The sequence below is a fragment of the Drosophila serrata genome, unplaced genomic scaffold (genome assembly GCF_035046125.1).
Source record: "Drosophila serrata isolate PLE 108 unplaced genomic scaffold, ASM3504612v1 contig_184, whole genome shotgun sequence".
Taxonomy (NCBI): domain Eukaryota; kingdom Metazoa; phylum Arthropoda; class Insecta; order Diptera; family Drosophilidae; genus Drosophila; species Drosophila serrata.
The window spans coordinates 3495864-3506930 of NW_028257082.1; the positions used below are offsets into that span (position 1 = coordinate 3495864).

An 11067-nucleotide genomic window follows, 5' to 3' on the forward strand; every position below is an offset into this window, starting at 1 on the left:
AGAAATTTAACAGTTTGCCTGAAAATGTTTCATGTTTTTAAAAAGTTGATGTACAAACTGACTTATTTCAAAAGCTTATTACTATCAAGTGAAATCAACTTTTAAACCATTTTGCTTTTCCTACTTATTGTGGTACATAAACAGTAGTTATTCTATTTCTATAGAAAACAAGAAGATGGGTCAAAGGACTTTTTTAAATACTCTAATACTTAATGATCGCCTGGGTGTAGTAGGAAGAAATGTAAGCAAAGCTGCAATCATTTAGCAAAGATCGTTGCCTACATTTAGCTGCTTATTATTTTATATATTCATTTTCATACAGTTTATTGTGAAGAGAAATGAGGCATTAGCATTATATATATTTATTTTTTCTTAAGTCCTCTGTTACAATATTTAGTGCACATTTTAAGAAGAGCTATGAACTGTAGACTATAGAATTTGACTTGGTTACGGAAAAGAGCGTGTTTGGCTCATTAAATACCTAGGTAGACTCGCGGGTTAATGCCTATTAAGTGTGCGAATATTAATATTTTAATAACTAATAGATGCTAATGAAATCATAATTATTCATCTCTTCCTGTCGCCTGTCCCGCCGTAATTCATTTTCAGGGGCTCGTAATCAGCCGGCAAATGAACCGAGATGACCGAACAAATTCTCGGCATGCACGATTTGGCCTGAAAATGGATTTGTTATTGCAGATCGAACGTTATCAACGGCCCATAATTGCCAATGACACGTTAACGATGCAGTCGCAGCCGGGTTATCAAAGCGAAATTATTGCATCGGGATCGGGTGCCTTAGGCCAGGCGCCAACGTTTGCTTAATGGCCATTAATGGCGCAAATGTTTACTCTGCCAGCAGGTTTTTGAAATGAAACAAAATTCGTAATTTTGGAAATTCGGAAACTTTCGTCCGACAAACAAGTGGCTTGGCTTAAAGGAAGAAAAAAAAACAACAAAAGTGCTGCTCGGTTTCCTGGAGTCCTCGGGTTGTGGCAGCGAGAGAGCGCGAAGCGAGGCGGAGAGCTAAGGCAAAAGCTTTGGCCACTCAGCGAAACGAAGCGCCGCCGGAGCGAGATAAAATAAAAAAAATACATATATAAAAAACACTGTCGAGCGACGCTCGCTCTCTCGGCAGAACTTTCGATTTTTCATAATAAAAAGGTTACAACTAAATCTCGGGCGGTTTAGTCGGCAGATAAATTCGGAGCGAGCGCGCCAAACGTAGCCAAAGCCAAGTGCCAAATACCCCGTCATACGTACCGCGATCGAAAGTAATCCGTGTATCCTCGATTGAAGGTCCTCTTACCCTTACTCAATTCGGTTAAAAATAATAGTTAATTCAAAATGAAGCCCCAGACCAGCGAACAAAATGGCAACTCGCAAAATGGCGACGCCCCCGCGGACGCTGCTTCCGTTGCCGTGGAAGCTGCCGCCACGATCCCGACAGGCGGAGCCGCCTCTACCCCAACCGACGTCGCCAGCACCGCTGTTGCGGTCTCCAAAAACAGTCAGCAGCTGAAACTGGAAATGCTTAACATGGAGCTGGCCAGCAACGGAAGCGGTGAGTGATTTGGGTATCTCTGGAAGGAAGTGGAGTGCAAGCTCTGCTGCTACATGTTTTCCTGATCCATAATGGGGCATCTCGAGAGTTACAGTAATTATAACGCTCCTGCTCCTACTCAAAATTTTCCTGTTCCCTGAGTCATTTGTTGGCTTAAATAACACACGGCGTATAAGAGATATATGTTAAATTAAATTAAATTATATTAGGAATTGTATAGGGAAAACTTATTCCAATGAAACTGCCCATTTTACTAACAGTCTATGAGACTTTACCATCCTATATCCTATGTCATGTAGAAATTTTTATATGGGCTATTTATATGCGTCACTGACTTTGAAATTGGTTTAAATATATGTATATATTTAAGTAAAGGGATTACTTTTGGGTATCCCCCTTACAATAATCGTATTTATATATTCTACAAGTGCAATAGATTACATCCTCCCCATATAAATGACAGAAAATATTTGTATTTTTTATTAGCTTAACCCCTTGCATTATAATTAATAATTTCAGTTGATTCCTTTTAAAAACCCCATTGATATTTCCTTAGAATAGATCCGTACAGCTAGTGTTAGCTTTTCGGGCGGGTCTCATGAGGACCAGTATTACGAAACTTATGGACTGATCTTGGTCTATATTTAGTTCACCATCCATGCAGCTGGATGCAATCTCTGGCTGATATTGCATCACACCTAGATTAGTTAGAGGCGGCCATTGAAATTCAATCAGATGCGCATAATGAGTCGACTCCGATTTCCGGCGATGCTGCGCCGCATAAAACCCCGACGATTCTTTGCACATAAACCGCAGAATGAAAGCTCCGATTTCTGTCCCATATGCAAACCACACACAGTGCCGGATATCGGAGAGGAACATATGTACATATAGACTACCAGAAAAATGTAGTGCTAGGAGAGTTATCAGCTATGGCCGGGTCTGGACTGGGCATATTGACATTGACATTGAAAGTTTTTGCTTTGGCACACGGCACTAGGCATCGGGAGCGGAGCAATCTGCGGACCATGAGCGAAAGACAAAGACCATAAACTCCTCGGCTAGTGATCCGGTATTTGGCCAGCGGTGGTCAATCATTGGCATGAAGGGGGAGGGCACGGGCACACAGACCTGAACTACTTTTGTGAAGGTTAAAAAGTGTTTAATTGCGAGTACGGCGCTCCAAACGGTTTCGATTCGTGGGCTTTGCCGTTTTCAGATTCAGTTTCTTCGATCGCCCCTCATATTGAGCTGAAGTCCGTCGTCCGGCGGTGACTAATAAGCCGCCTAGCCGACGCAGTACTTCACATTTGAGCGATTGCGGTCAATAAAAAAGACTGAACAGCTCGCTGAGAGCGGTGGCTCACGGCTCTCGGCGGGTGCTTTGCCAGCTAATTGAGCCACTTAAAAAATTCTCCTAGCAAATGGCAGCAAACAGCACCGGTGGTGGCAACCCTGCCAGCTCGGAGTCCCCGATCCCCGATCGTTAAATGGCATTCCTGATTCCGTAATGCGTAATTGTGGGCCGGAAATTGTGAGACACCGAGAGAGAAAGAGAGACCCAGAGAGAACACCTGCCTGTCTGCCCTATGTAAAATGTTAATGTTGGCTTAATTGCCTTCTCCAACAGGTCGACTTCCTGGGAAGAGACTAGCTGAAACCAGCTGATTATCTTGATCCTTGCTTTCCAGATTTGGTTTCAAGAAAGTTTCTTGCGCCCTTTTTGGAATAAATTCCTTAAGGGTTGGCTTTTACCAAGGAGTTGTGTCTGTTAGAGAGGTTTTACTGTGACTGGACTGCGTCATTTAAGTGTTAGAACGATCAAAGTCTATGTCATCTGCAGCTGTCTTAGCTTTATGTAAACTAACCCAACCCGAGCTATTTCTCATTGATTTATTCCTTGCTAAACAGTGAGGGAATAACCCTGAATAACCGACTTTTAAACAAATTAATATAGGAAATGGATTAGGCTTATTTTGGCAAGAGAATATTTAGAAACTCATAAGAATATCTTTTTATAATGTACAAATATATGTTTTACGGAACTATTCCAGTTTTACCTTCAACTTTTCAAATTTTCCGTAAAGTTAGAAAATTATTTTCAACTCCAAACAATTTGCATGCGCATCTCTTTGAATACGAGTAGCATAAATTGATTAAATTCGGAATTTATGCAGGAAAAATACAAATTCGAGCATCTGGGAGACGGTCAATTATACTGGAAGCCCCACAAGTCAAATTCTGTAGGGATTCACATCTCGCTCTCCAAAAATGAAAGAAAAAAAGACCGAATGAGGAATATGCTTTTCTAGTTTATTTCAAACCATCGTCCTTATTTGGCGCTCATTCCTCCTCACATAATGGTCTCTTCCTCCAACATGTACTCGGTGAGATCGGCTTCACCCGTCAAAATGGTCACAGGCACACGGTTCATCTGTGCCACTCGCTGGCTGGGCCACGCCATCACATCGCAGCAATTGGTCAGCACCACGACGTTAGTGCTCGGAGTGGTGGTGCACAAAAGATTGTTGGGCTTCTCCTGGTCGCAGGGATTAAACTTGCGCCGGAAGCGAAACTTTACAGGCAATGAGTTGCCCATCACAGTCTCTTCGTCAAAATACGGCGGAAGAGCTTTGTTGAACACAGGATTTGTTGTGGCCGGCATAGTGAGCTGCAAAATGGGGATTCGTTTAGAAAATTTCAACAAGAAATGAGGATGTTGTAAGGTGTCCTGAGCAGGGAAGTCCCAGTTTACACGGAACAGTGTTCAGTAAAGCTTACTCACCTCCTCGAGACCCACGGATGTTTTGAGCCTCCGACATGGGTCACAGTAGACCGCCGCTGCATCTGTTGGCTCTGGTGCCTTGGATCCCTGTGAACTACCTCGCCGGACGACTTCGTTATCTTTCTTCTTCCTTGGCACCGTGGGGTCCTCGCCCCGTTCCACACACTGCTGAAGGAACTCCTCTTCGATGTCGATCAGCCGCTTGACAGCACAGTCGCGTTTCAGGAAGTTCTTTATCACCGAAAGATCACGCGGCACGGCTCCGATGACATCGAAGTCATCGCTTCGCAACTTCACACGGTGTGCCATGCTTCTGGACTTCCTAAGCAGTGGGGACAGATGGTGGTGTTTAGAATTTTGGAAGTCACAGCTGTACTTGAGCCGGACTGCTTGAACTAAAAGTTGAAACTAAATAGCCCTTGACGTCTGACACCATGTCGAGTAGTTTGGGCGCCGACACTGAAGGATAAAGCAAACAATCCGTGATGACAAAAGGAGTCGCAATGACCAAGTGCACAGCTGCGGTCAAAATTAAAGTTTTTTTCTTTTCATCAGTGAATTCTGGTATTTCTGTAGACGTATTAGTAGATTAGTAACGGACTTTTGTAGTAGGATCCGAAGTTGTACTTAAGGTACTTATATGCTTGATTACAATCAGTAGCTAAATCGTTTTAGCCATGAAATTGAAGATAAGAAGCATGAAAACATCTAATGTGATTTTTGTATAATTAATATTTTACACTCATTAGGTCCTCAGCTTTGTAATCGAATACTTAACATAAATTAACCTACAGGTCTTAATGTTGTATATTTCTCATGGTGGGTACCAAGTACAAAGGATAAAGCCTAAGTATCTAATACCACTCTAGCAAAGTTTTTCTTCTGATAAAGCCAGGTCTTTCCTATTTGTATGCCCATAGCTGTAGCTGCACGATTCCTTTCAGAGCAACAAGTACGAACGCACAGATACACTGTGGGCCTGCGCTCAGCTCAGCTTGACACCGCCGCTGGAGCTTGCAGAGCGGGCATGGGGGATGGACTGGTTGGAGCTTTGCTCCGCTCAAAGCTCTGCTCAAGAGGTTCTTATTGCCACGGCTGGCCCCAGCAGCCAGTCAGAATAGCAGAGCCAACCGAGGCGCCAACACAGCACACGGGAGCACACGCGCCAAGACATCGAGACACCGAGACATCAGCGAAAAATATAGAAAACAGCTCCGGGGCCAGCCAAGTTAGAAGATTGTGTGTGCGAGCGATCCGTCAAATTGAGTTCCGTTCGTGAGGCAAACAAGCCTGAGTGCCGATACCGCCATGAGCTTCACTCGCCAGTTGTCCGAGATGAGCGCCAGCGAGCTGAACGACGCCATAGACGACACCAACTTCCCGCAGGCCCACATCCTGTCGCGTGGTCGCAACAACAGCGTGTGCTCAACAAGTAGCACCTCGGGCACCTCCTCGCTGGCGGACAGGGCCCAGGCCCAGCCGGAGGAGACGGCCGCGAATCCGGGCACCCCGGCAGAGGAGGTGGCCCCCGCGGGCAACCAGCGACCCCGCCTCATTCTGAAGACCAACGGCAGCAGTCCGGATAGCGATGGTACACAACCGAAAACACCAATGACACCGCGTACATCGACAACGCCAGGTAGTGGTGGGGGTCAGGCTATATGTGTAGGAGTAGGAGTAGGAGTAGCAGCAGTCCAGGAGCCGTCATACAAACTCTTTTTGGTGATAAGCCAGCCGCGTATCAATGGCGTATTGTTTTGGTTCAGAGGTCAGAGATGCGCCTCCGCTCGGGGATAGTATTTAGACAGTCACAGAGTCACAGCCACACACTGCCACCCGAGGGGAGCAATGCCTTCCTATCTCCCCGCTGTTTGTTGATAATGCTTCTAATGGACTCTATTCCCTCCGTTCGCAGGTCACGAGAAATGCACTTTCCACCACGATCTGGAGCTGGACCACAAGCCACCGACGCGAGAAGCCCTGCTGCCGGACATGGCCCGCTCGTACCGCCTGCTGCTGGGCGGACTGGGTGAGAATCCCGATCGCCAGGGACTAATCAAGACGCCAGAACGGGCGGCCAAGGCCATGCTGTACTTCACCAAGGGTTACGACCAGAGTCTCGAGGGTAAGCATTAAGTTAACACAAGCACAACTCTCTTCGATCAATTAGCACCAGGTCAGTGATCGGGGGATTGGTGTGTGGCTCATCCTGGGTTTCCCCAGTGAGTTCGCAGCGAAACTAGTTTCTCGGGCAGTGATTCATGGTGTGCTCCAACTTTATCGGGGGTTCCTAAGTCCGTGGCAGTGCATTAGTCTAATTACCACTCGAGTGCTTTTAGTGTGTGTGAACGTAGAGTGGAAAAACATAACTGTTTTCGACGGATACCCATATTATTCGTTCCATCAGAAGGAGCTGGTCTACTTCTTATCTCTGGTCCTTAATAGCCACAAAATAGTTGGCCTGCTTTCGAACTCGAACTGCAAATAGCAGTCACATTTGAACTTGTCATGTAATCAATGAGAGTCGCTTGGAGGAAAATAACAGAAACAGAATCGCGAATAATACGGCCACCGAACCGGTTGGTCGAGATGAAAATCAGGTTCTACAGTTTGTCAAATAAAATCGCATGTAAATTTAATATAAACAACAAACAACGCAAGTGTGCTGGCCATTTTAAATCTAAATAAGTTAAACGAAAGTGAATAGCCTTCGAAAATAGAATGGGTTTGATTGTATTTAACCCGAATTCGAAGAACCGAAAGCCACCGAAGTCGTGACAACGTCGAGAGTTGTTGCCAATCTGACATTGAGGGAGCCATAGACCAAGTTTATGCGATAAATTTGAAGCATTTCTCAATACATGAACTCCTCTCTGTAATACAAATAAGCCTAGAATACCTAGAACATCTCAAGGAATCATAGTCTTCAATGATTGATATGTTTTAGAAGCTTATAAACTAAAAAAAAGGTGTTTGAATTATGATTTAATTATGGTGTTTGGCAAAATATAAATGATTACACAAATGAAGCACTACATGAACGTCCTAACAATCTTTGTTGGCTGCCAGGAAACGCACTGAAGCTTTCCGGGCTGTACAATAAAACCGGGAGAGTGGGCGAGTGGGAGGGTGGAAGAGAGATTGGCGGAGTGGGTGTGTGACTCTAAGCCACGCAGCTTGACGCTGAATCGTAAGAACCCATCGTTTAAAGTGAGTGTGGCGAAAGCTCTGACAGCTACCCGCATCCGCATGGCCCCCACCCCCACAAGTAACCACTTTGGCACTCACACTCGCTGAACTTAACATTCAGTTATGCAGCAAATAAATCTAACACGAATTACGCGCGCCATAAATCACTGGGCATGCCTTTTCACTGGCTTCGTGTTTGTTGGGCATTGGGCGGGTGGGTATGCAATGACTCCGTGGCGCAACGGTAGCGCGTCCGACTCCAGATCGGAAGGTTGCGTGTTCAAATCACGTCGGGGTCAACGTAAACAAGTCTTTTTTTTAACATTTATTTACAAATATTTACTTTTTTATTGGTTATTCTTTTACAGACGTTCTAAATGGAGCCGTGTTCGATGAGGATCACGACGAAATGGTGGTTGTCAAGGATATTGAAATGTTTTCCATGTGCGAGCATCATTTGGTGCCCTTCTACGGCAAAGTATCTATCGGATATTTGCCTTGCAACAAGATTCTAGGACTCAGCAAGCTGGCTCGGTAATATTGGCTTCAAAATAGCTCAGCAAAAGTGTTAGTAAATTTTATCCTTCCCACAGCATCGTGGAAATCTTTTCTCGTCGCTTGCAAGTACAGGAGCGCTTGACGAAACAGATTGCAGTGGCCGTAACCCAAGCCGTGCAGCCAGCTGGAGTGGCTGTTGTTGTTGAAGGAGTGTAAGTATTTGAAATTCATTTATGTAAAAAATTTAATAAAGTAGAAAAAAAAAAGTTATTTTGCATCGGCCGGGAATCGAACCCGGGCCGCCCGCGTGGCAGGCGAGCATTCTACCACTGAACCACCGATGCTTGTGATCGTTCCTCTGCCAAGTTTTCTTAAAACTAACTTCATTTATTTATTCGATTCCAGACACATGTGCATGGTGATGCGAGGCGTGCAGAAAATCAATAGCAAAACTGTTACCTCAACTATGCTGGGAGTGTTCCGAGACGATCCCAAGACCCGCGAGGAGTTCCTCAACTTAGTCAATAGCAAATAGGAACTGAGGAAGGAATTAAAATCCGAGACCAACTAAACCCGTACAATATTTTTGGAGGCGCTTACATACTTACATATATACAATGAGACAAAAATGAAACAAAACACAGGGTCCACCATTAGTTACATATGTTTTTAGGATTGATTTTCTTTAGTTAGTGCAATGATTGCAGCCATTTTCCTTGTTGATTTCTGTAAAAATTGTTGAAAAATTCTGTTAGCTGAGTACATTTACATAGCGAAGAATTAAGACAGGCGAGTCTATATTGAATTTTGGTGTTGGGTAGTCTTACGTTCAAAATATTATATGCAATTGTATGGCACTTGAACCATCATTTTTACATCGAGTAATGCATTGTGCAATAGGGGAACAACTGATAATACATCAAGGCAAATCGTTTAGGGAATTTACATGATTAACGCCGTTCGTAAAGTGTAATCGAATAAATATACTGTATCTGTATTTATAAATGTTTACCTATTAAATTTATAAAATATATTCAAATGGCTTCAGAAGAAAGGCGCAGCCGCCTTGCAGGTTTTTTCGGCGATTTTAAATGTTAAAATAAAATGATCACTATGTAAACGTTGTTGCTTGTAGAGAATGGATCGCTGCTTATTAACTATACAATAAATTATTATAAATATTTGTTGAAAATAATCATATTTTATAATTTACAAATTGGGAAGAAAAAAAAGTTGCTTCAGATTCTGACCCCGACGTGATTTGAACACGCAACCTTCCGATCTGGAGTCGGACGCGCTACCGTTGCGCCACGGAGTCCACATGGGGGAGGGTGCCAAATAAACGGAAACTGCGCCAATGGCAACAGGTTGTTTTCTCCACTTGCCTCTCCCACAACAGGTTCTCGTTTTCTGGAACAAGGCTCAGTAACACTAGTACTGAATTAAACCTACGACAACCACAAGCATCGGTGGTTCAGTGGTAGAATGCTCGCCTGCCACGCGGGCGGCCCGGGTTCGATTCCCGGCCGATGCAAATTAGCTTTTTTTGTTTTGATTTTGAAATTGATCATAACCGACGCACTTTTCCAAATTTTTAACGTCTTTTGTTGGAAATAAATTAAGATTATATCTTTTAAAATGATATGTTTTTTAAGAGCTATGAAATATTTGCCCTGTTTTTGAAAGCAATACAAATGTTGAAAGAATGTTTTAAAAAATAAAAAAAATTAAAATTCCTGACCCCGACGTGATTTGAACACGCAACCTTCTGATCTGGAGTCAGACGCGCTACCGTTGCGCCACGGAGTCTTGGTGAGGGGTGCGTTTAATATTTTGAAAACACATTTAAGGACTTGATCTAAATTTTTTAAAATAAACTTTTTAAAAACCTTATAACACACACAAATTCTAAAAACCCTTCATTCAATAGCATCGGTGGTTCAGTGGTAGAATGCTCGCCTGCCACGCGGGCGGCCCGGGTTCGATTCCCGGCCGATGCAAAATAATTTTTTTTTACCACTTTGTACCCGACATCGGTATATGTACATGAAATTTTGTAGTTCGGAACTTATTTAATTAGTATACGTCTAACAACTATCGTTATGGTTAAACATACGCCAAATATCCCTTAATGTATTATTAATGTACGTTTATCAGATACGTTTATATTTTTGTCCCTCTACTTAAAAGTATTTAATGATTACATTTCGAAAGACCAAAAATTAAGTTCTATAAAAAAAAATTTAAAATAAAAAAATATATATCCTCTTATTTGACCCCGACGTGATTTGAACACGCAACCTTCTGATCTGGAGTCAGACGCGCTACCGTTGCGCCACGGAGTCTCATCGTAAATTCCTTCGATTTTTTCATATAGGTGTCGATGGTGTCAGGGTACTAAAATGGAAAATGTTTGAAGAGCTATTTTAATAATTATTAAACATAAATAGCTGTCATAATAGAACTTAAGTAACATATTAACTGTTAACAATCTTGGAAAAAATCATAATAATAATAAATAAAATACACAATTAAATACTAGGAACTAATTTAAGATTGATTAAAAGAAAAGTTCGAGTGAATTGAGAAATAGAGTGGCTAAGTGCAATTAAAATTTGTAAGTTATTATAAGCATACATAATAAATTTTTTTAAATAAGTAAGGGAATGTAATGAAAGTAGTTCGTTGTTTTTAAACTTAAGATATATAATTTGTATAAACGTTGTAAGAGTTAATTATTATTTATTTCCTTCGGTCCATGTTTTTCTAATATTAGGGCAAAATAATACAATTTCCTCGATTTACAATGTAAAAAAATTTTCTTTTATTTTCTACACCACGTTTTTCATGTCTTTTAACTTTGAAAACAAGGGGCGCTATGGTGCAAATAATTTAAGCAAGGCAGTAAGGGTTGACAAAAAATAAATGTCTGCCACTATCGATTTTATTAATGTTTTCACGAATTAAACATCGATAGTATCGATATTTAATGCCATGCATATATTTATATTATATTACATTGAAAAATTAC

The 11067-nt window shown here is 42.4% G+C and overlaps 2 protein-coding genes and 7 non-coding genes across 11 annotated transcripts; 4 read left to right on the forward strand and 5 right to left on the reverse strand.

The window, feature by feature from the left end:
• Positions 1-1186: 1186 nt before the first annotated feature.
• Positions 1187-5193, reverse strand: LOC110179231 (uncharacterized). The gene is made up of 2 exons (XM_020946683.2): positions 4350-5193; positions 1187-4235 (listed from the first exon to the last, which is right to left on the reverse strand). Exons 1-2 carry the CDS (start codon positions 4656-4658, stop codon positions 3918-3920), a joined length of 627 nt encoding a protein of 208 aa, XP_020802342.1. The 5' UTR covers positions 4659-5193; the 3' UTR covers positions 1187-3917.
• Pu (GTP cyclohydrolase punch) lies at positions 1191-9228 on the forward strand. 3 transcript variants are annotated; one of them, XM_020946682.2, is made up of 5 exons: positions 1191-1564; positions 6265-6474; positions 7907-8072; positions 8132-8248; positions 8442-9228. In XM_020946682.2, exons 1-5 carry the CDS (start codon positions 1348-1350, stop codon positions 8569-8571), a joined length of 840 nt encoding a protein of 279 aa, XP_020802341.1. In that variant the 5' UTR covers positions 1191-1347; the 3' UTR covers positions 8572-9228. The 3 variants fall into 3 exon arrangements, with proteins under 3 accessions (XP_020802341.1, XP_020802340.1, XP_020802339.1); XM_020946681.2 differs by lacking the exon at positions 1191-1564 and adding an exon at positions 5187-5940; XM_020946680.2 differs by lacking the exon at positions 1191-1564 and adding an exon at positions 5381-5988.
• Positions 7766-7837, forward strand: TRNAW-CCA (transfer RNA tryptophan (anticodon CCA)). The gene has a single exon. It is a non-coding gene; the product is annotated as a tRNA-Trp (tRNA).
• Positions 8310-8380, reverse strand: TRNAG-GCC (transfer RNA glycine (anticodon GCC)). Its single transcript has one exon. It is a non-coding gene; the product is annotated as a tRNA-Gly (tRNA).
• A 54-nt stretch (positions 9229-9282) lies between the features above and the next one.
• On the reverse strand, positions 9283-9354 carry TRNAW-CCA (transfer RNA tryptophan (anticodon CCA)). The gene has a single exon. It is a non-coding gene; the product is annotated as a tRNA-Trp (tRNA).
• A 145-nt stretch (positions 9355-9499) lies between these two features.
• TRNAG-GCC (transfer RNA glycine (anticodon GCC)) lies at positions 9500-9570 on the forward strand. Its single transcript has one exon. It is a non-coding gene; the product is annotated as a tRNA-Gly (tRNA).
• Positions 9571-9773: 203 nt separating this feature from the next.
• Positions 9774-9845, reverse strand: TRNAW-CCA (transfer RNA tryptophan (anticodon CCA)). Its single transcript has one exon. It is a non-coding gene; the product is annotated as a tRNA-Trp (tRNA).
• A 120-nt stretch (positions 9846-9965) lies between these two features.
• TRNAG-GCC (transfer RNA glycine (anticodon GCC)) lies at positions 9966-10036 on the forward strand. The gene has a single exon. It is a non-coding gene; the product is annotated as a tRNA-Gly (tRNA).
• Positions 10037-10309: 273 nt separating this feature from the next.
• On the reverse strand, positions 10310-10381 carry TRNAW-CCA (transfer RNA tryptophan (anticodon CCA)). Its single transcript has one exon. It is a non-coding gene; the product is annotated as a tRNA-Trp (tRNA).
• Positions 10382-11067: the final 686 nt, after the last annotated feature.